This window comes from Taeniopygia guttata, chromosome 1, assembly GCF_048771995.1.
Source record: "Taeniopygia guttata chromosome 1, bTaeGut7.mat, whole genome shotgun sequence".
Taxonomy (NCBI): domain Eukaryota; kingdom Metazoa; phylum Chordata; class Aves; order Passeriformes; family Estrildidae; genus Taeniopygia; species Taeniopygia guttata.
In genome coordinates this window covers 58,020,008-58,040,088 of record NC_133024.1, presented here as the reverse complement: position 1 = coordinate 58,040,088, position 20,081 = coordinate 58,020,008, and the positions used below count along the sequence as shown (strand labels likewise).

General features: G+C 35.1%; 1 protein-coding gene across 3 annotated transcripts in view; it reads left to right on the top strand.

Annotated features, from left to right (window-relative positions):
* VWA8 (von Willebrand factor A domain containing 8) overlaps positions 1–20,081 on the top strand; it is a 181,476-nt gene that overhangs the window by 49,954 nt on the left and 111,441 nt on the right. For all 3 annotated transcript variants that reach the window (XM_030272011.4, XM_072928692.1, XM_072928700.1), the window contains 8 exons: positions 1,095–1,226; positions 2,603–2,737; positions 2,818–2,895; positions 7,480–7,640; positions 8,804–8,917; positions 15,913–16,081; positions 16,364–16,441; positions 19,328–19,443. In XM_030272011.4, the coding sequence (XP_030127871.4) occupies positions 1,095–1,226; positions 2,603–2,737; positions 2,818–2,895; positions 7,480–7,640; positions 8,804–8,917; positions 15,913–16,081; positions 16,364–16,441; positions 19,328–19,443 (983 nt within the window). The remainder of the gene's footprint in view (positions 1–1,094; positions 1,227–2,602; positions 2,738–2,817; positions 2,896–7,479; positions 7,641–8,803; positions 8,918–15,912; positions 16,082–16,363; positions 16,442–19,327; positions 19,444–20,081) is intronic.

Below are 20,081 nucleotides of genomic sequence, written 5' to 3'. Positions count from 1 at the left end.
AGAATGATCCTTGGAGATAGTACTCAGTGGGCATGTCTGTCCTTTCTTTTTGCCTATGAATTTAATGGTATCTGAAGTAGACTCAGCTGTTACAATAAGAATATAATTTGGTGCAGCCCTTCACTAAAGCACATTTATCTTAAATAAGTGGTTAAACATAGTATTTTTGTAAGCTTTTGCTCCAGAATGGAAATTTGCAAAGTGATGAAGAGAAAAAGCTTTTGTAATCCATCTCAGTTTTCTTTTTGAACTTTAATAGGCAGTGCTATGAATCCTAGTAGTAATAATACTATATGCCTTTTTAGAGTGCTTTTACATTAATGAATTCTGTTTAAAAACCTCTATTTTCTAAGAATTCTAAGGAGCTGGACAGTACTCCTTTTTCTTTTGTTTACTCAACTTTCACTCTGTTGAATAATATGGCTCTATGAATTCAATAGTTCCAATAGCTTTTTTTGTGCATAAAGTCCCCAATATGACTCTCCTTACTTAACATTTTTAAATGTTTTTTTTTCTTTCTATGTACAGCAAAAATAAAGAGTATAATGCTCAAAAGGGGATTAAGAAAACATAGGTCCTCTTTTGTCCTTGATATACCTAGAACATGCTGAAGGCTTAATTTGTACAGGTTGTCCTCAATTTTCATTGTACAAGGCAGCTATGAAACTAAGTAAATGCAATGTTTGCTAGTTTTTTTAATTGGCAGTCAGAGGTTTAAATCTACAATTGGTTATAATGAGCTGCAGAGATAGGTGATTTATTATTACACATTCTAAAGGCTATGGTTCATTTCTTGTTTAATTTTCAACTGTCAGGCCAAGACTTGGCAAAGTTACCATGTGACATTTTCACTTTACATCCGTCAGTGCAGTCTGAATAAGTATACAATCTCTCTGCTTTGGTTTTAAATGTAAAATATATCAGCCATCAAGAATGTGAACACAGGTATCTGCAGTAAAAGTTGCAGTAAATGGATTTAGGACTTTACAAGCAATTAATTATGGATATTCTTCTGGCATGAGTTTAGAAGGAACAGTTCTAAAAATCAGAAAGTTGTATTTAATAATTTATTTCCTCACCCCTGAATTTTACAGCGCTTTGAGCTTCAAGATTCAGAAAAACACTTGTTTCCCAGGAAGATTACTAGAGTAGAAAGTGTACATGGAAAGAAACCCTTTAAGGCTGATGTAACTGTCCAAATTGGTGAAAAAGAAGTGACATTCCAGGTATGAATTTATATATTCATCAAACTATAATATGTTTTTAAAAACACTAACTTGTTTTCGTCTCTTCAAGAATTTGATACACTTGGTAGTAAAAGTCATTTGCATGGAACATTTTTTTGGGTAGAATAACACATGGTATTTATTGAAGATGCATTTAGATATTGGAATATTAATTTGTGGACACACATTATTTTATTTCTAGATAATGTCATAGTTTCCTCCATGTGAATAATTGGAATATTAGTTTGTGGACACACGTTATTTTATTTCTAGATAAAGTCACAGTTTCCTCCATGTGAATCATTGCAGTTTGGATGAAAGAAAAAGCCATTCAATTTTTTTTTATTTTATTTTATTGGATTAGAATAGCAGTGAGTATTTATGATGCTCTTAATGCTGCTTTCCCTTTTTCTTTTTGTAAAAACAATAGTGTGTCTTTGTTTACACTTCAAATAAAATCTAATGAGTGCTTGGTAATGTTCCGACACAGGATGTTGGGAAAATGGAACAAAGTAATCACATCAAATATGATTAGTTTGAGTTTTTTCCAATGAAGTTTATGACCTGCTAGGTGGTGAAATAAGTTCTTACTCAGGAAACAGATGCTGATCTGAGAATTTGAAGTAAATGTTGAATTTGGAGAGTCTAGAGAGTCTGTAAAGAAGGCGAATTAGTGGGAGTCAGAGAGATTATAATAACATTGGCGAGGAATATCCTAAGAGAGTTTTTACCATGACAAAATGAAGAAGGAATAAGGGAATAACAGAAAATGGGAATTTTTCAGGAAGAGTTGAGTCTGTAGGAACTTGAATCAGTTCTTTTCTGAAGCAAAGATTTTTGGTTTCGTTTGACATATAGGTGATACATTCTGAAAGTACTTCTGCAGAATGCATCTCTTATGCTCTCTGAACAGGAGACCGTAAGAAATTTGCAGATTAAACAGTTTCCAGACTAGAGCAGGAAGTGGAAATGTAGAGCAAGAGCCTTAACGTGGTGAACAATTTAATCTTTCCAAAGCTTGAGTCAAAGTAGTTCCTTCAGATTTTCACAGTACTAATTGCTCTATCTCTTCCATGTTTCTCTGATGAGCAGTGAATATTGGTAACTTCTTACTTGTCTCTTTCATGAACAGCCTTAAGTTCTTTGCATACCTGAATGCTGTAGCTGTATTGGTTCACATTTTGTTAACGTTTTTCATGAAGAGTGGGTGAAAGAGTTTGTCTATTAGAAAATAGGAGTGACAGTGACTGTTTCTAGTTCGATGGATGACATCAGCAAAATGTAGTTTTGGACAAGCATAACCTGGTTCACACAAAAGTTAGAGTTATCACACTATAGCTTATTCAGCATTTTGATTTAATTTTGTTTTCTTACAGGTTCCAGCTGGAACTGGAATGTTAAAAAATCATTCTCGATCAGATACTTTCATAAGGACTTCCAGCCATAATCAACTGTTGGCAGAAATGATGCAATCCCATATGGTTAAAGATATGTGTTTAATTGGAGGAAAAGTAAAAATTTACATTTCTATTCTCCCTTCTTCCCCATTATCTTTATGATGTAATCTAATTAATAATTTTTAACTTTTTAGGGCTGTGGCAAAACAGTTATTGGCAAGGAGTTTGCTGATATACTGGGATACAGCATAGAACCCATCATGCTATACCAGGTAAGCATGCTGATGATCGTGCTTTAACTATGGTGTTAAACAGAGACTTTCTCACAGCACTAAAGGTGTTGGGTGTTTTTGCAAGCCCTGAGCTCTGTCAAGCTTAAGAGCAATGTCTTAGCCAGTGGTCACTCAGTACTTGTTTGGAAAGAATTGTCTGTCTAAGGTTGTAGTACACTCTAACCTCACGGCATAAGCTGAAAAATTACAATGTTTGAAAGCAGAATTAATTACTTTGCTTACTTTTCACACAGAGATGTGTAAGGTTGTCTCCATAACCCTGAGGAATGAAAGTGCTTAAATAAAATATAAAGACAAGGGTCTCCTATGACCTTATGAGGCAAAATACACCAAACAGTATTTGCAGTGCTAAGTGATCATTGGCAATGCTGCAGGTAAACATTAGTATCAGGTTTAATGTAATGTACTGGTCTCTTTCTTCGATCTCTTTTCTGCTTTAATTTTTTTTCCCAGACAGCATGGAGACCTCCAAAGGAAGAAATAGCAGTGGCATCTGATTTGAAAGTGTACTGACATGTGGGGAGAAACACTGACAGAAATGGGTGGTGAGGTTAAAGGGCTGGAAAAGTGAGAGGAAAATAGAAAAGAGAAATACTGATGATGATGATGATGAAAAAAGATAGTCAATTCTGTATTCTCCTGCACTGTTGAGAACGTCCTCAGACAGGATCCCACTACTTTTCCTTCCCCCCCGAGTGGCTTCAGCTAATAAGGGTGAAAACTTAGAAACTGTCTGAATAACTGGAGTCAGACAGATGACTTCTGCCCTTTTCTTTCACTTTAAAGTGGCCAAGTGTGAGCAGATTTGGATTCCAGGGCTACATATCCTCATCAGTGTTATGTTGTGTTCATAATAATATACCTGGATTCCCAGCAGTGCCTACTATCTTTTGTCTAGTGGCCTATTGAAATAGGTGTATAGTTTCTGAGCTACAACTGTGTGTCCAGCTACTCTGGGTACTTCTCTCTGTACTTGTCACTGTAAACACAGTTTAAAATCATCCCAGAAAAATAACTTCTGCAACTTGACAAACCTGCTTTAAGGGCAGGCACACCTTAACCATTGTATTGTTGCACACAATACAATATTTGGTATTCACCAGCAGAATTAGATAATTTTTTGCTTAAAAACATTGCTACTGTTTCTCAGCTTCCTACCTTTAATTAGTGTGACTTCAATGAATATGAGCAGAAGCCTTCATTTTTGGACTTACATGAGCAGAGCTGACAATGGAACTATTTATTTAGTAAGCATCTTTCTTTGAAAGGGATCTGTATTTCCTATAAAAATAAAATCTAGGAAAAGATTTGAGGTATTTCTCGCTGAAGTGAATGTTTCATTTGGTTTCACCAGGGTTTAATCAACCTCAGAGGGAAAAGGGGTTTTATAGAAAGGCTTATGGTGATATCACAACAGTATCAATAAAGCAAATAAATGACTGAAAGCTGCTTGTTCACTGTAAATTCCTGTGTAGCCAAGCCTAGGTAAGATCCACATATGTATCTATACATATAAATGTTTCCTAATGTACAATGTGTTATATAAACTCAAAAGTTTTTACAAAAAGCAGTGTATAAACATACATTAATGTAGCTGAACTGTAAGTAGAATTTCAGAATGCATTTGTTTTTCTAAAAATATATAATCTATCAGGGGCTTTGCATAGCAAAGTAATAAGGTAATTTAATGATGGAACAAATGTTAAATTCGTATGCTAATTCAGCAGTGAAGACTGTGAAAGTTTGATAATGCTGTAAATTTACTATATTTTTCTACTTGTATTCAAAAAAGTGTCTTCTGGGGTTTTTTTTCAGAGAGACATCATACTGTCCTGAATCCATTTCTAAAATTAAGGGGGCTTTTCTTTGTTCTGTAGTTGTTATTTACTTTCTGATAATTTTTGCAGGCACAAAGATGAGTAGAGGGACATGTACCTTTGGTCTGAAGCAGTAGCACTGTTTCCGCTCAGTCTGACTTAAGAAATTAATTATTGGCATTTTAAAAAAAAATATATATAGTCTTTACTTTTAGTATTTGCTTCATTGTTCTTAGCAACTGAAGTTGATTGAAGAACTTGAATAGGGTGAAAAGGTGTATTTCTCTATACTGATTTTACAGAGAAAACAAGTCTAAAAGTTTTTGCGTTGTGAAGTGAGAATCAAATTTACCTAAAGAAAATTTTTTTGAACATAGATCATCTCTTATACTAACAGTTGGCTGAGAGAGCAGTTCCTGCCTCATTTGTGATATCTGACATCATTATATGGATTTCTCATTATATGCAGTTCCATGTAGGTAGATTGTTGAAAAAGGAAACTCATCCTGATTAGGAAAGGTTTGTTTTTAAGTTGACTCTTAATGCAGTTAAGCAGCAGCAAATGAGAAGCAGTAGCCAGTTAGTGCTTTGTGGACTGTAACTAGGGAACTTTTAGTCCAAATGCTTGAAATAAAATATTTTCTCCTCCCAGAATTTCACAGGGGGAAAAGAGTAACAGTCAAAGTAATGTTATAACAAATTTTCCAGCAACTTGCTCCTTTTCTTCCCTAGCAAAAACAGTTTTGTAAGCACATCACCAGTGTTTGTGCACTGTGATGTTTTTGTTTCTAGGACTTTTTTTTTTGCCTGACCTCATAATTTTTCTTTACTAAATCCTTCCAGTTTTTTATTTGAGATATACTAACAAATTATGAGTCCAAGTATGAATAAAAAGCAGGAAATGTAGGTTCTTCACCTTATGATTGCCAAGAACACAATTTGTACTACAAGCCATGGAGGCTTGTGTTGGTATAGCTGCTAGAGGGAGTGCAAAAGAAGTTATCCTACTTGATTTTTATCCTAATTTTTTTTTCCTGTATACAAACTGCTCCAGAAAGTAAGCAATGAAATTAAAAACATATAAGTTCTAATGACTACTACAAATTAAAATAAGCTTTGTCTTTCACAAAGCAATATATTGTTGTCATTGCTTTGTCGAAAATAAGAGGAATAATTAATTCTTATACTTCAGTTACCTCCCCTCCAATGGGAGGCCTTTTTTAGTATTAGAGTATTGTAAGATTAGTTTTAATATCATATATTTAGTGATTTGAATAAACTTATTGAAAATTGATTTAGAGTAAATAAATAAACACAATAAATCCCTGGGCGGATACTTAGCCATAAAATAAGATCCTTACAAAAACTGTGCAGATGTTAGCAATGGTATTCCTTTTTAATCATCCCTTAATTGAATCTCATTCAACCATTTAAATCACAATGTTATATTCATGTTCTATTTCAGAAAATATTTTGCACAAAATACTCTTCTGGGTTTATCTGCAGAAAATTAATGCATGGTTCTCATTGTTGGAATTAGAGATGGACTTGAAGTACAGCATACAGGCTCTCGGTCAATTCATACTGTATGTTGTTTCATTTCTCTAGAGGTGAATTATCCAAAGGTATGTTAGTTAAATATTCATTACAGCATTTACTAGCTGCTGAATGCACAGTTCTTAAGCAAGTCCAAAGCCCACATTTTACCTCTTTTATAAAAATATTTCATGTCTAATTCATTAATAATATAGAAAAGAGTGAACACAGCAGTAAAACAATAGAAATAAAACAATAAAAATATGGTATGGTTTTGTGGATTTGAATGTGAGACTTTAAATTAGATAAATGTGGAAACACTGAAGGAACCAGACTTTGTCCTGTTATTTTAGGGCTTTTAAGGAAATGTAGACAAAGGAAATAATTCAGGCCATATGACGCAATGTATTCTATTTTTATTCCTTAAAGTTCAAAAGGTTTAGGGTTGTGAAAAAGACATATGCAAAAGCTACGATTACAATAAAAAATACGTTTTAATCTGATTTTGGGCTGTGTTCACAGCACAGCCAGAGCAAGGAATTTAGTCTTCCAAGTCACAAAATTACTATTATGTCTTTGTTTCTTTTGTGCTTACCTATTGTATTGGAACATCTAAAATATGTGTGCTGGAGGATATGCTAGATTTTGTCTTTGGTTTTACTCCCTGAGTATTATTTTGTGCTAGGCTATGTACTTTTGATAAGTTCTATGTTACAGACGCGTTTTTTACCCTGTTCATTATTCTCTGATGCTTCCAGCAGCATTTTCCTCCTGAGAGGTGGAACGTCATGCTGGTTTGTGTTCAAGATTAATGATAGACTCTTTGTTCCTTCAGGTGGCTTCCATATGAAAGAAATTATTCCTGTTTGCTCCAGGTGTAAATTGCTGCCCCCTTCTGTGTGCAGGGCTGTGTACAAGTTGTCATATGCTTGTGTTTTTTTAAGGGGGGGGTGGGGGGAGAAAGGCTTTTGTTCTTGTTTCAAAGAGGTGATATTGGCAAGTCTAGAACTTGCAAAGACTATTCAGCATTTTGTGAGTAGCTTTGTGTGTGTACTGCTATTACACTTTGGAAAAGTAGTTGAAGATTTCCTCCTAATCTTCCTTTATTCTTGGGAAGAACTGAATGCAGTTTTTTTAAGGGGAAAGCATGTACTTGTAAATTAAGAGAATAGATCATAATTATATTCTTCTGATGGACTGATACTTCCAGGATATGACAGCTAGAGATTTGCTACAGCAAAGGTACACTCTTCCAAATGGAGATACTGCTTGGAGACCATCCCCGCTTGTCACTGCAGCTCTGGAAGGAAAGCTTGTTGTTCTTGATGGCATTCATCGAATTAACCCTGGCACTCTAGCTGTGCTCCAAAGGTCAGGATGTGAGCTTGGGGAAGTTGGGTGCACGTGATGTGTGTACTGAGTGTGTGCATACTGAGACCTTAAGTTGCTGCTGGTGAATATGGCTTTGGAACTTCAGGAATACTGTAAAGATCAAGCTGAGCATTGAAGTTTCATAGAATATGTAGTGCTTGTTTTTTTACTTAAGCAGAAGCAATTCTTTAATTTTTTGTAAACCTAAAACAATACAGGAAATTTCAGCCTGATGTAAATATAGAGTGTAAGTCTGAATTTTGGAATGAGCTAGATTTTATTCTAGAATTATGAGATCTAAAAATTAATAATATTTGTGCAACAATTTTAAAATTCAAGATTGTCAGAAAGCGTTTTAAACACTTTGAATGCATTCTGCTTCTAAAGAAGTATGTTATAAAATATATTACACAGCATAATTTATATTGATTGCAAAGATCTCTTTCTAAACACTATTTCATAATTCAATAAAAAATAAATAAAACTTTGCATAACACAGTAATAGCAAATGCTATGTTAATAATTATTTATACTGTTTGGTCAAATTTTTATGCCATTTCATATGCATATATCATATACTGCCTTTTGCAAATCAGAGGACATAGTGAGCTTTAAAAGCAGATTATAGCAAAAGCATTTTCTTCTTTCTCTTATTCTATATATGTGCAGAAGGACAGAATGGAGATTTATACTTGTCTGTGTTTTTGCCTTTTCATCTGTTTAGTGTTCCTTTCTGATTTTTAGTTTTGACATGTGCATGCATTATACCTAATCAGCTTCTGCATATCACAAAATAAAACCTGGGTCTGTGTCTATATTAATCAATAAAGCCAGCTGAACAATAGCATTTCAAGAAATAAAAGTATATTATTTGGTACAAGCATAACAAAAAAGCAGTTTTGTGCCATTTATGCACACTCCACTGGGAAGACAGAATATTTTATTTTACATGTTCTTACCATATGGATTTAAGTTGATTGACTAGGAATTAAAACTTGTGTATGTTATTTTTTCTCCATGCCTGGATGCATCTTGAGGTGGTATCATTTTTTCTTTTTACTGAGGTGTGTTTTAACTGAGATAGCTTTTAAAAACACCCTTAGTTGTTATATGTATTATAGAAGTTAATCACATTCAAGATAGAGTTTATTCGTTATTTTCAGACTAGTACATGACAGAGAACTGACTCTCTATGATGGAACCAGATTGTTAAGGGAAGATAGATACCAAAATTTAAAAGAAGAATTGCAGCTCTCTGATGAGAAACTACAGAAGAGGTAAAGTATCAGCTACAACTATAGAATGCAAATAAAATTTCAATTTTAGCTTTTTTTTTTTGTTTAATAAAAAAATGCAAAATGCTTTTCTGTTAAACTGATTTCTTTTAATTACTAAAAGAAACATTTTTAAAACATAAGGCTCTTCCTTAGCTCTATTACTTTTTGTGGTATGGCAAAATTATATCCTGTTTAGAGTGCTTGAACTAAAAGGAAAACATTCAATAATCTTTAAGAGAAGGAGTCAGAAACTGAAAAGAAATTCTAAGTAGGTACAAAAATAGATATAAAGCTATATAGTACTTAATTTTGGAACATTTTATTAAAAGTCTTGGAAAATAAAGCTTAATGAAGTTAAATACTACTTGTTACTTTCTTTTGCTTCATGAGCTAGAAAGCTGGTATTTAATTTACAATTAATATGGGGCAGGAAATCCTAAGGATGGGTTGGGACCCATTATGCTTATTCTTTTTGTTCCTTTACTTCCACTTGTCTGCTAGAAACATTCCACAGATAGAAATGTTATGCTGCAGGGTGTGCGTGTGCCCAAACTTTGAAGAGGCCTGATGGGTTTATAGCAGGGGTGCATTCGTGCTACGCCACACGTTTTCTCTCAGTGTCTTGCTGAATCTGATTTTATTCTTTGGCCTCCATAGTCCACCCTTTAGAAAAGCTGCTTTTCTTTTACTTCCTAGTTGTTTCCATTATTCTGGTTCCCTTTTCAATCAAAATACAGTGGGTTAAAAAAAAAAAAAAATAAGGCAAGAATTGCTCCTACAAAACCAACCAAAAACTCAAACTTCATTCTAAGCCTACTTGTTGCAAATTCTGTCGAGTCTGCAGAGGCAATACACCTAGCTAGATGGTAATTTCCTGTATTTGTTTTATTTGTGTGAAAAACTGTATAACAGGGAAGTGTTCTGTTTATCAGGATTTTAAGCACAGACTTTGAAAAGAGCAGCAAAAAATCTCCAAGGGCCCATCTGGGATGGTATCCGTACTTTGCATCAGACTTTTTACTACAAAATATCTGTTGTGTCAGACTCCTCCCTGCTCTCTGTTCATGGTCTTGTCCAACGTGCTTTCAGGCAGAATAGTGGTGGCTGTGCTGTTTTCCCTAGTGCTCTTTAGTTTATTGCCAATATACTCCAAAAACTTGGATGGTTCATCACACATTCATCTTCAGAGTGACCACTCCTAGTGGATTAAATCTCTCTCACAAGAATAGAGATTTACATCTAGATCCTGCACATCCTTTTTTTGTTCTAACAATGGCTGTTTTGGCAGTGAGCTCTCTTTAATCTTCATTATCTGTTAGACCATGAGCACTGTCCAAGCTGTCATCTTTAATGATTGTTCTGCAGACCCTTCTCCTTTGTGTCGCCTGTGTATCTAATTTACTTCTTTTCAGCTTCATTGAGTAAACATTTTGGTTCAGCTGTTCAGTGGTAAATTTGCATTGTTTTGGCTACTTTGAAGGCTCCAAAAGTTGGGGTTCTTTTGCTTTCCTTGAAAGGCTGTCTCTTTCCTTCAGATCTCGATATACTGCTTTTATCCAACCACCTCAGTATTTTGTAATATAATGTTTCTTATTTGCTAATCTCTTAATTATCTGTTTGACTGACAGTGAGCTTTCACTCTCTAGTCCATAAGCAAAGGGTGTCTGTTGTACTAGACACAAATGCATTTCTGATTAGTACTTGGTCTTAGAAACAAACAGAAACCCCATTGTGTAGACATTCTTATGTCTACACAGTGTGACCATTTAGCACCGTCTTGGATGCAGATGAAAATTCTTGCTCCTCAATTATCTGAAGTCCATTTTCCTGAGAATCGTCACTTCTTAGGTGAAGGGTTCAATCTGCCCTTGTTTTCTGTAATGACTTATTTAAAAAAGCTAGGTTAAAGCAATGCAAACGTGTCTGCTTCTTTGGTTTTGGCTTTGAGCTTATTTGACATCACTGGATGACTCCTCTATAGAGAGGGTACTGTTCTTATCAGCCCTTGAGGAAAAGGAGGTGTTCAGGACCTCATCCTGATTTTGGTGTCTTGCATATTCTGAAAACATCACTGCCTTTTAACTGACTCCAGGATGCAATGTCAATAATTGCTGTTTGATTCCAGTACTGTATTTTTCCTTGCTACTCATCCTTTTCAGCAGTAGTTATCAGTCACTACAAACTTCAGTACCTTCCAGTGTTGCAAAATCCAGCAGAATTAATCTATCAAATGGTATCTGAGGTACTAGCATTTGACATAATCACAGATTTTAATCCCAACAGTGCTCAGCATACCTCCTTTGCCTGCAATAAATATTTGGAGACTCTTTGGAGAAGCTACATAGAGTATGTTGTAATACGAATTATTAGCAGATTGGTTGAGCAAATTCTTACCCAAATCACAACTGGGATATGTTTTCCATATTGATGAGAGACAACTCTCTTGCTGCATGCCGATGACTCTGACTAGTGACCTTAGCTGGGTTTCTGAAGATGAAAGACAGCTTTACTTACCCTGATTTGCTGGATTTGACTAAAGAATTTTAGTACGACTGCTTTTTGCCAGGCCTGTGGAATAGATGATGTCATTCTCAGTTTTGTTGAGACTGAATCTGTAATGTTTGGGTGACACATTGTCTACCTGATTTTCCAATAAGTGAATATTAATGTGTTCCTTTAATCTTTAGTGCTTCAATGGTCAAAATATTCATATGTGTAGTAGAAGAGAAAGAAGAGGATCAAGGGGTTTGCTTGTGTTTTTTCACGAAAGGAAAGGTATTTCAGATCATGCTGTGATCTTGAGAAATCGCATGCCTCTGTGTACAAATGCAAACAGTATTACAGTAGAGAATGTGAATATGCTTAAATCGTGATGATGTTATTAGAGGTGCTGAACAAAGAGTAAAGTATGGTTTCAGGTTGTTTTCAGTTTCAGCACCTTAGAGCACTGTTATTCATATGTTACATATTTGACAACATTTCAAAGTTTTATTACTTTTGTAAGAGCTAATAAAGTATATTTTGATTTTAAATGAGGTTAGTTATTGTCATTGAGTGATATGTTCACTATTATTTCATTACATTTCTACATCTGTAGAAAAATTTCCATTTTTCTAAGAAGGGCTTCAGGCTGCTGGATACAAGAGCTCTTTCAGGAGTGACAAGTACAAGCAGTGCATTGCCTTTGGGACATTTTGGGATACCCCTTGCCCTGCTGAAAGCCTCTAAGCTGCAAAGTAACTAGTGGTGGCCACAGAGTCCTTTTTCCTGTATTCTTTATTATGCCAATTTGGCTGTGAAGTTAAGTTAGCAAATGGTTGCAGAACTCATTTGATCCTCTGAGGAACTAAGAATTCATGTTCATGAGTTTAAGGAGAAGAAAAAAAAGCTGCCCTTGAGAAAGTGACAAATGGTCCTTAAAGATATTTTACGTAGAAGGAAATTATAGCTGCTGATAACTTATTCATTTAATGATTGTATGATTAATTTCCCTAACAAGTTCAGAGAGTAAAAGAAAATGTGTCCAAGGAGTGTGCATATCCAAGATTTCTGCATAGAATTTCTTCTATAATCCTCCATTACTTCACCCAGACAGATACTGTAAAGGTAGCACACAGCCTTTACAAATCAAGCAGTGAAGTGTTTGTTTCAGGCTGCAGTATATAACCTGTTTGTGTGGGTATACCTCCTCAGCACACACAAATGCTAAGTTCTTGGTGTGGTGAACAGATAGGGAGCTGTTATGGGAAATCTAGGAGTAGGTACATAATAGGGTAGTTCAAAAACTAAAAAGAAGTCTCTTATAATGCATGGATGTTTTTAATATCTTGCAGACAGTGGATTTTTTTCTATGTGGTTAGGTTGAAAGGGAATGCACAGTAGATGAGACAAATGTGTGTAATTGTGGCAGGGATTAAAATTAACAAGCAATAGAATTCTTAATTGCTTAAATTTTTAAGCTTTTACTTCATTTGTTGTTTAAGGGTTTGGCTTTTTTTCCAGCTTAGTGAATTTTAAGATAAAGGCATCTGTTAATGTTAGACTGTGGTGAAATTTAAAAGAAGCAGCAAGAAAATTACAATAGGTCATTTTGGTTCTAGGGATAGAATAATTCCTCACTTACAAAATTTGATAGAAAATGAGATTTATTAAATCATGTTACAGGAAGAAATAATCAAAAATAGTTTGGTCTTAGAAAAAGTGGCATTAGAAATGCTGTTTTGCATTTTATTTTATTATATTTTTTATGAGAAGCTTCAATTGCTCAGAACCATGGTCAATAACAAGAAAATCCTTCCTTAAAATCACTCTGATCAATGTGTGTGCTTTTCTTTGTAAGAGTAATGGTGGTAATCATTGGGTGAAAAATTAAACAGTGATGTCAAAAGAAGGACACTCATTTTATTAGGAGAGTGCCTTGCTGCCTGTATTGTCAGTAAATGTTCAGTAGAGAGGATAGACTCTTTGCATGAATCAGTTAACATCAAATCTTCCCATTGTGTTTGTGGCTCATTCATTTAAAAGATGCCAAGTTTTTAAGAAGATACTCTTATTTCATCTTCATCTGTAAAACCCACAAGATTTCTTGTCATGTCAAAGATTTCTTTTCTGTGAAGTACAGCTCCATGTAGGAGCTCTCCATATTGTGTTCTTTTTGAGACTTGGTCTGTAATGTGATGGAACAACTTTGAAGCTCTTCAGTTGTGCTGATGGAAGACAGGAACTTAGAGAGCACTGCAGAACTGAGTCATTTATGGTATTTGTTTAATAATACACTTAGCCTGATATTTTCAGCATTGCAAACATCACTCCAAACAATAGGCTTTTGAAATAGCCAAATGGTTTTATTAGTGTTTACAGCCTGGAAACCTAAGCAGTGGTGTTGTCCAAGTCTAGAGAGTAGATCAGTGAATTGAACTGATATCGCCAGGTTAGCTTGTGCTGACTTTGCATCTCCTCGCCTCCCACTTCTTTCCGTGCCCTCTCTAGCAGTCTCCACCAAGCCCTTTGAGGACAGTGACTAGGAGATGATACAAAAGAAATGTGATTTCTTTACCAAGAAAGGACTGGAGGAGGGTTGCTGTTTTCCTTAGTAATGTTAGGGAAGGTAAGCCTGAAAGTATATGTATTTATCCTATCTAGGAAATGTTTTCTTCTATAATAAAGTTGGCTAATATTCCCTGACCTTCTATTATGCTTAGTGACAGTGACATTCCCAATGGTTCCTCTTTCATGTGATGTTTTTGGACATCTATTTCTATTTTTATCAATCAGGGAGTAACTTCTAGGCTTATGACTTTCAGCTGAGAATTGCTTTGATACAAGAAACTGCTGTAATTGCCCTGTTGTATCACAGGTTTATTGTTGTGATGCACAAACGAGCCAACTATGCAGTAGATTTGTCAATTTATGTCTTCAATAATTTCTATGGAAAATGACATGGAAACAGCAATATAATTTTTTGCTTAATCAAATTTCACTTGCTTTTTCCAAATGAACATCCTCTATTTTAATAAGAGTGCTGTAAAATTAGTTGATGAAAGCAGGCCCTTCTTGCACAAAATTTGACTGGCTTGTGTATCTGATGTGTTACTCCTTTTTTTCTGCTGCTTCTGGAGATCATCTCCATTGGTCAAAGTATGGTGCCAAGGTTACAGGTCTGATCTCTGTATGGGTTATTCACTTAAGAGCTGGACTTGATGAGCCTTCTGGGTTGCTTTCAGCTCAGACTATTCACTGATTGTATGTGATACTGTGATCTTGCAGGTGTGCTGATTAATGAGTACCAATGAGTGCCCAGTCAGAGGAGGTGAAAATATTACAGAGATGAGGGATACAAAAGATGTGAAGAAGGTAAAGATATCAAAATCCAAGGCAGCAGACTTTTAATGCCCTAACATACACATCTAAAAGTTGTATATTTAAGTTTGTGTTGCAAGTTGCCATTATCTTCAGTGGAGTCGAGACTGTTAGTTACCAAATCCTCAAGTTAGAACTGGGAAACACTGGCTTGGGCTAGGAGGTCAGTGCCATAAAGATTTAAAAAACAGTAATAATAAAAGTACCTTTTACAGCCAGGAACAGTGTGTGGTTTTCTCACAGGAAGCTGTGCAGGCAGATAGGATGAGGAAGGGAAGTTCAGAACAGCATTAGAAAAAATTTTTGGGCAAAGACAAATGAAAGCAAATAAGATTCTATCCTGTGATGTCTTTGAAGAGATGGTTGGGGTGTGCTGAAAGAATATGAGAGAGGCAGACTAGTTGTTGTGTCTATAACTTTTTGCTTGGTTGATTTAAGGAGCCAGGACAGCAATTCTGAAGTTCTTGTAAATCTTAATCTCCCACTGGAGAGACCTGGCTCCTCTTACTGACTTAAAATGAGCTGGGGTGAAGTGACTGGTTTAGTCTTTGAAGCATAGCATCCAGGAGTGTTACAAAGTTAGACATATAAATCCAAGGACCACAAAGAGTATCTGTAAGGGATTGTTCTTAAACTGTTCCTAAATTCAGCTCTTCACAGTATCTAGGCAAGTCTCTGTACAGTGTCATCCTTTCTGTCAGTCTAATTCAGTAAAAGAAGTTACTCATTACTGCAGCTCTGGTAGGTCTCCTTTTGTCCCTGAGTTGCCTGTGAGACACCCTGTTTTAGGTAAAGCACTTGTAAAAGTCAATGAAAGAGTGAGATGTGCCTGTTTCAGACATACAGCACAGTAGACTGTAGCTTGGTTGATCATATTTATTTATCCATCTTGACGCATGCAGGTCCTGTTGCAAATTAAGAGACTTGGGTAGACTTCTGAGCATAAAAAAGCTTTATGTTGTTGCTTTGTGCAGCCTGTATCTTTTTTTAAAAAATAAACTTGCATTGCAAATGATCTGGATATACTGTGGTATGTTTCAGTACAGTAATTTATCTTTTTTTCTTCTATTGTAGAAATTAAATCTGATATTCATGTCTTAAGCCAGGTAGTACATTTTTAAACTCTTTTTTTGCAGGTCTATCTTTCCTATCCATCCTTCTTTCAGAATAGTGGTCTTAGCAGAGCCTCCTGTCATTGGAAGCAGTACCCAACAATGGCTGGGTCCAGAGCTTTTGACACTGTTTCTTTTTCATAATGTTCGATCTTTAAGCAAGAGCGAAGAAATTGAAGTTATTAAACAAATGGTAAGTACTTTCAGTACCTTAGGCAATTACTGGCTTACTGAACAAGATTACATATCAAATATATTGCTATTTCAGTGTAAAATAAAGGAGCTGAATTTTGAAGCTTATCAACATACCTATTTATCTTCTAATGGCATAATTCTTATTTTAATACTAAATAGTGCTGTAATAAAAAGTACTCTTTGTCATAAAGCAACTATGGAAATGCCATGGTTATTGCATATGTGGAACTTGGATATCTTGATTGATAAATAAAATTAATACTGGTTTTCTTTCAACCAGATTCCAAATGTACCCAGTGTGGCTGTGGAAAAGTTGTTGTCAGTAACACACAAGCTTCGGGAAACAAATGATACCACCGTGAGTCCTTTTTTTTTCTTTTTTTCTCTTTAAATTTACTATCTTCTGCTGTGCCTGTATTAACAAATTCTAGGTGAAATGTGCTAAGCTACAGTGTTTTTTTCAAAGGCTGGTTGATTGGAAAACCAGCCTCAGAAAGCTATTGCTGGCAATTACTGTGCTGCATACTATAAAATTCTTTGATTTATGATGTATGTGTTTGGAATCTCCATAAATTCTAAGAATTTGTACAAATCCCAGAGAATCAAGAACAGAACACAGTGAGTTTAGGTATGTGGCTTATACATGTGTTTGGGTAATTTTTGATTACTTTGCTTTAGCAATTGGAAGATTGATAGCTGAAGTCATTGGGGTTTTTGAGCAACAGGAGCTATGTAGTCATTATAAAATTACAATGGGCAGCAGCAGAGATTCAGAAAATAGGATGCTCCAGAACTGCTGTCTGCATTGCTGCTATAGGCTATTCTATTAAAAAAGTAATGTCAGGAAAAATAACTTCTGCTGACAAAGTGACCACGGAATTCTTTAACAATACAGTTAAATCATTGTGAAAAGAAAAAGAAAGTATTGCAATGGCAGCTAAAACACAGCATGCCTTGATGTAAGTAAAATGTAAAACATTTTTAGTGGAATCCAGCAGTACCAGCTTAACTGGTACTTAACAGATTTAATTTGTCGTCCTTAGTTTTCACTATTTTAACATTGGCAATAGTTTTTATAGTTTTGCTATAAAGAAGCTGAGAGAGGCTGTTATGTTCTTTTGAGCTTAAAAAAGTAAATAAAAAATGGACTTCTAGGTACACTGTTGGGACAGTTGTTATAATCATTGGTTGATCTTCCTAAATCTAATGTATAAATATATCAGTTTTGATATACTTGGAGACATACCATGCCTAAATAGAGCATCACAAAAATCTTTTCTAAATATGTGGATATCTGTAGAATTGTGAAATATTTAAATGAATTATGTGATACTGAATGAGGAGTGAGTCACAGTATGGTTTGAGAGAGGATTCTTATAGATGAGCAGAGACATGAGACATGGTGGGAACAGTACACCTGTGCAGAGAGATGAAATGTGTGGCTTATATACATCAGGCTATTTATAGAGTTGTCTAAGTAAATAAGTCTCTGCCAGAGATTCTGCTGAAATATTAATAATTGTTTGAAAGGATTGTGTTAACAATAGAATACCTGTAGACTGTTCACTCTGTGGGTGTTGTCCACGTCATTGTAATTGTTTGCTTGATTTACAGTAGAATCTGGCAGCCACAATCAAGATCATGTTGAATTAGATGCCTCATAGAAACATATTAAAAAATTGTCACTAACACAATTTTGAGTTTGCAGTTGTTCAATATAAAAAAACCCAAATCAGGTAATAGACGAGGAAATTTTGTTGACAATACTTTCAACCACAAGTTGAAAATACTCAGAAGATGTGATACAACTTTTCCTCAATGGTCATATCCTCTATGGATAATAAGGATACAATATTTACCCTTGCTCTTGCTTCAGGCATGGCTGAGTAGGTCTTGAAGTAACTCATGAAATGCCATAATTTACATCACAGTGTCCACAGGCTTGTAAACTATGGTTGTTCAGAGGATGCTTCACAATCTCCTGTCAGTAAAAGCTGGAGGAACAGGAATAGTAATCTTTGCAATTAGCCCAATCTAAATAATTCTTGCTCATTGCTCAGAGGTTTGCTAAAAAGTATTATTCTTTCCTTTCTCATAATTAGAGAGAATTTTTGAAGTTTTGTGTGATTTCATAGAGTCGACTTTTTTTTTAATTTAAATGCCTTTTTATCAAAACTGCTGTTTTTCGGGGGAAGGAATTGGTGTTAAGATATTTCTCATGCTTAAAAAATAATAAAGGGGGAAAAAAGGCTCTGAAATTCATTAAGTGTTGTTTTTCTCATTTTTTCCCCTATATTTCAAATGTCAAGATTTTTTTTTCCAATTGAAACAGAGTCGTATGCTAAGACCATTTTAATGCGGTTAGAAATTTTATATAAACTTGTGTAAACCCAAACAAAACATTTTGAATTACCTAATTAAAATATTTCACTTGACCCAGGCAAAACATGGCGTGACTTATCAGATCATACTCATTGTTGTGTGTTTCCTGCTAAAATAAGGAATCTATTTGTATTAGATACCTTCATCCGGTAGATATAATTATAGAATGATTTCTTTCTCAGCCTTTGGATCCTTCTTTAAATACATGGTTGCTTGTTTTGTGGTTCTGTTTCTTAGGTTTTTTAAATTGTGCCATGTTTGTTGTCTGCCTTCCCAAGCATTGAATAATTTCTGTAAATCTTTGCTGAATCATGTCCAGTTTTTAGCATTTGTTTTAACATGTGGACAACGGCAAAGGACACAGTGTTCCAGTAATGGTCTGCCCAGAAGGCGTGTGCAGAGGTGATACAATCTCCGTCCTGCTGCCCAGTGTTGTCTTGTTTATATGTCTAAGAATCCTGCCAGACCTTTTTGCCAGAGAATTACATGTGGAGCTCATATTTAGTTTGTGAAGAGCAGATGACTTTTTAGCACAATGATCCTTTCACAGTAGCTTTTTATTGCTGGTATTAATGTTAGGGTTTATATTGCACATAAAATTCAGTTCACAGCACATTTTTTTCCCTGTTGCTTATCAAGTGATATTTTAAGACTAATCTTCTGGTGACATAATGATTTCCATGACAGTGACTTACTGCAAAAAATACAGAATTACAAGCTTGCCTATTAAAAGTGCACGAGTTGTAGAAGGCACAAGAAGAAGTTGAAATTATTCCTTCTGGATTGCGTTTTTCTCCTGACTTGTTTGCTCTAAATCCCTCACGTGGATTAAATAATTAAACTACCCTGTATTTTTTGACAGGCACAGTCACTGGCCTCGTTTTTATCTACTCGACAACTGTTGCGAATTTGCCGTCGACTGTCACAACATCCAGATGAAAGCCTTTATGATGCTATTAATAAAGCCTGCCTTTCCAGGTAGAACTGCTAGTTTTGGTGAAAGTTCCAAGAGCTTCTTGTTCAGTTGCTAGCATGCAAGATAACTTTTAATGTGTTTCAGTAAATAAGGCAATAGCTCTTTTGCTCCTTGAAGTTGGTCATTTCATTAAAAATATTTCTGTGGTATTCTCAAACCTAGAAGGTAAGTAGAAAGGACTTGCTACGCTTTTCCCATCTTTATGAAGATACATCATTACATTATATAAATTAGGTCACCATTATCAGCGTTGGTTCACTGTCTAAAAACACTCAAAGTGGAGCCATATTAATGTCTAGTTTGACTTATGTTTCATGGACACTTGGTTTCAGTTCTAAAAGCTGTGTCTAGAAGAGTTGTGAGGGCTTTGTTTGCTTTGAGATTTTGTTTGTGGGTTTTGGTTTATTCAGGCTTTTGTGATTTGGGTATTTTTGTGGTTTTTTTGTCTTTTCAAAAGAAAGCAAATTATTATTATCAAAAAGTCTGGAAAACCGAAAGGGTTTAGTTCTAGACACCTTAGAGCTTACCCTTTTTCTCTGGAACCTGAGATCCAAGTGAATTGAGTAATGAGAAAAGGTATTTCCAAATAACAGTTGTTTCTGTTGTGGCTCTTACTTGCTATGGAATGAGGATATTACAT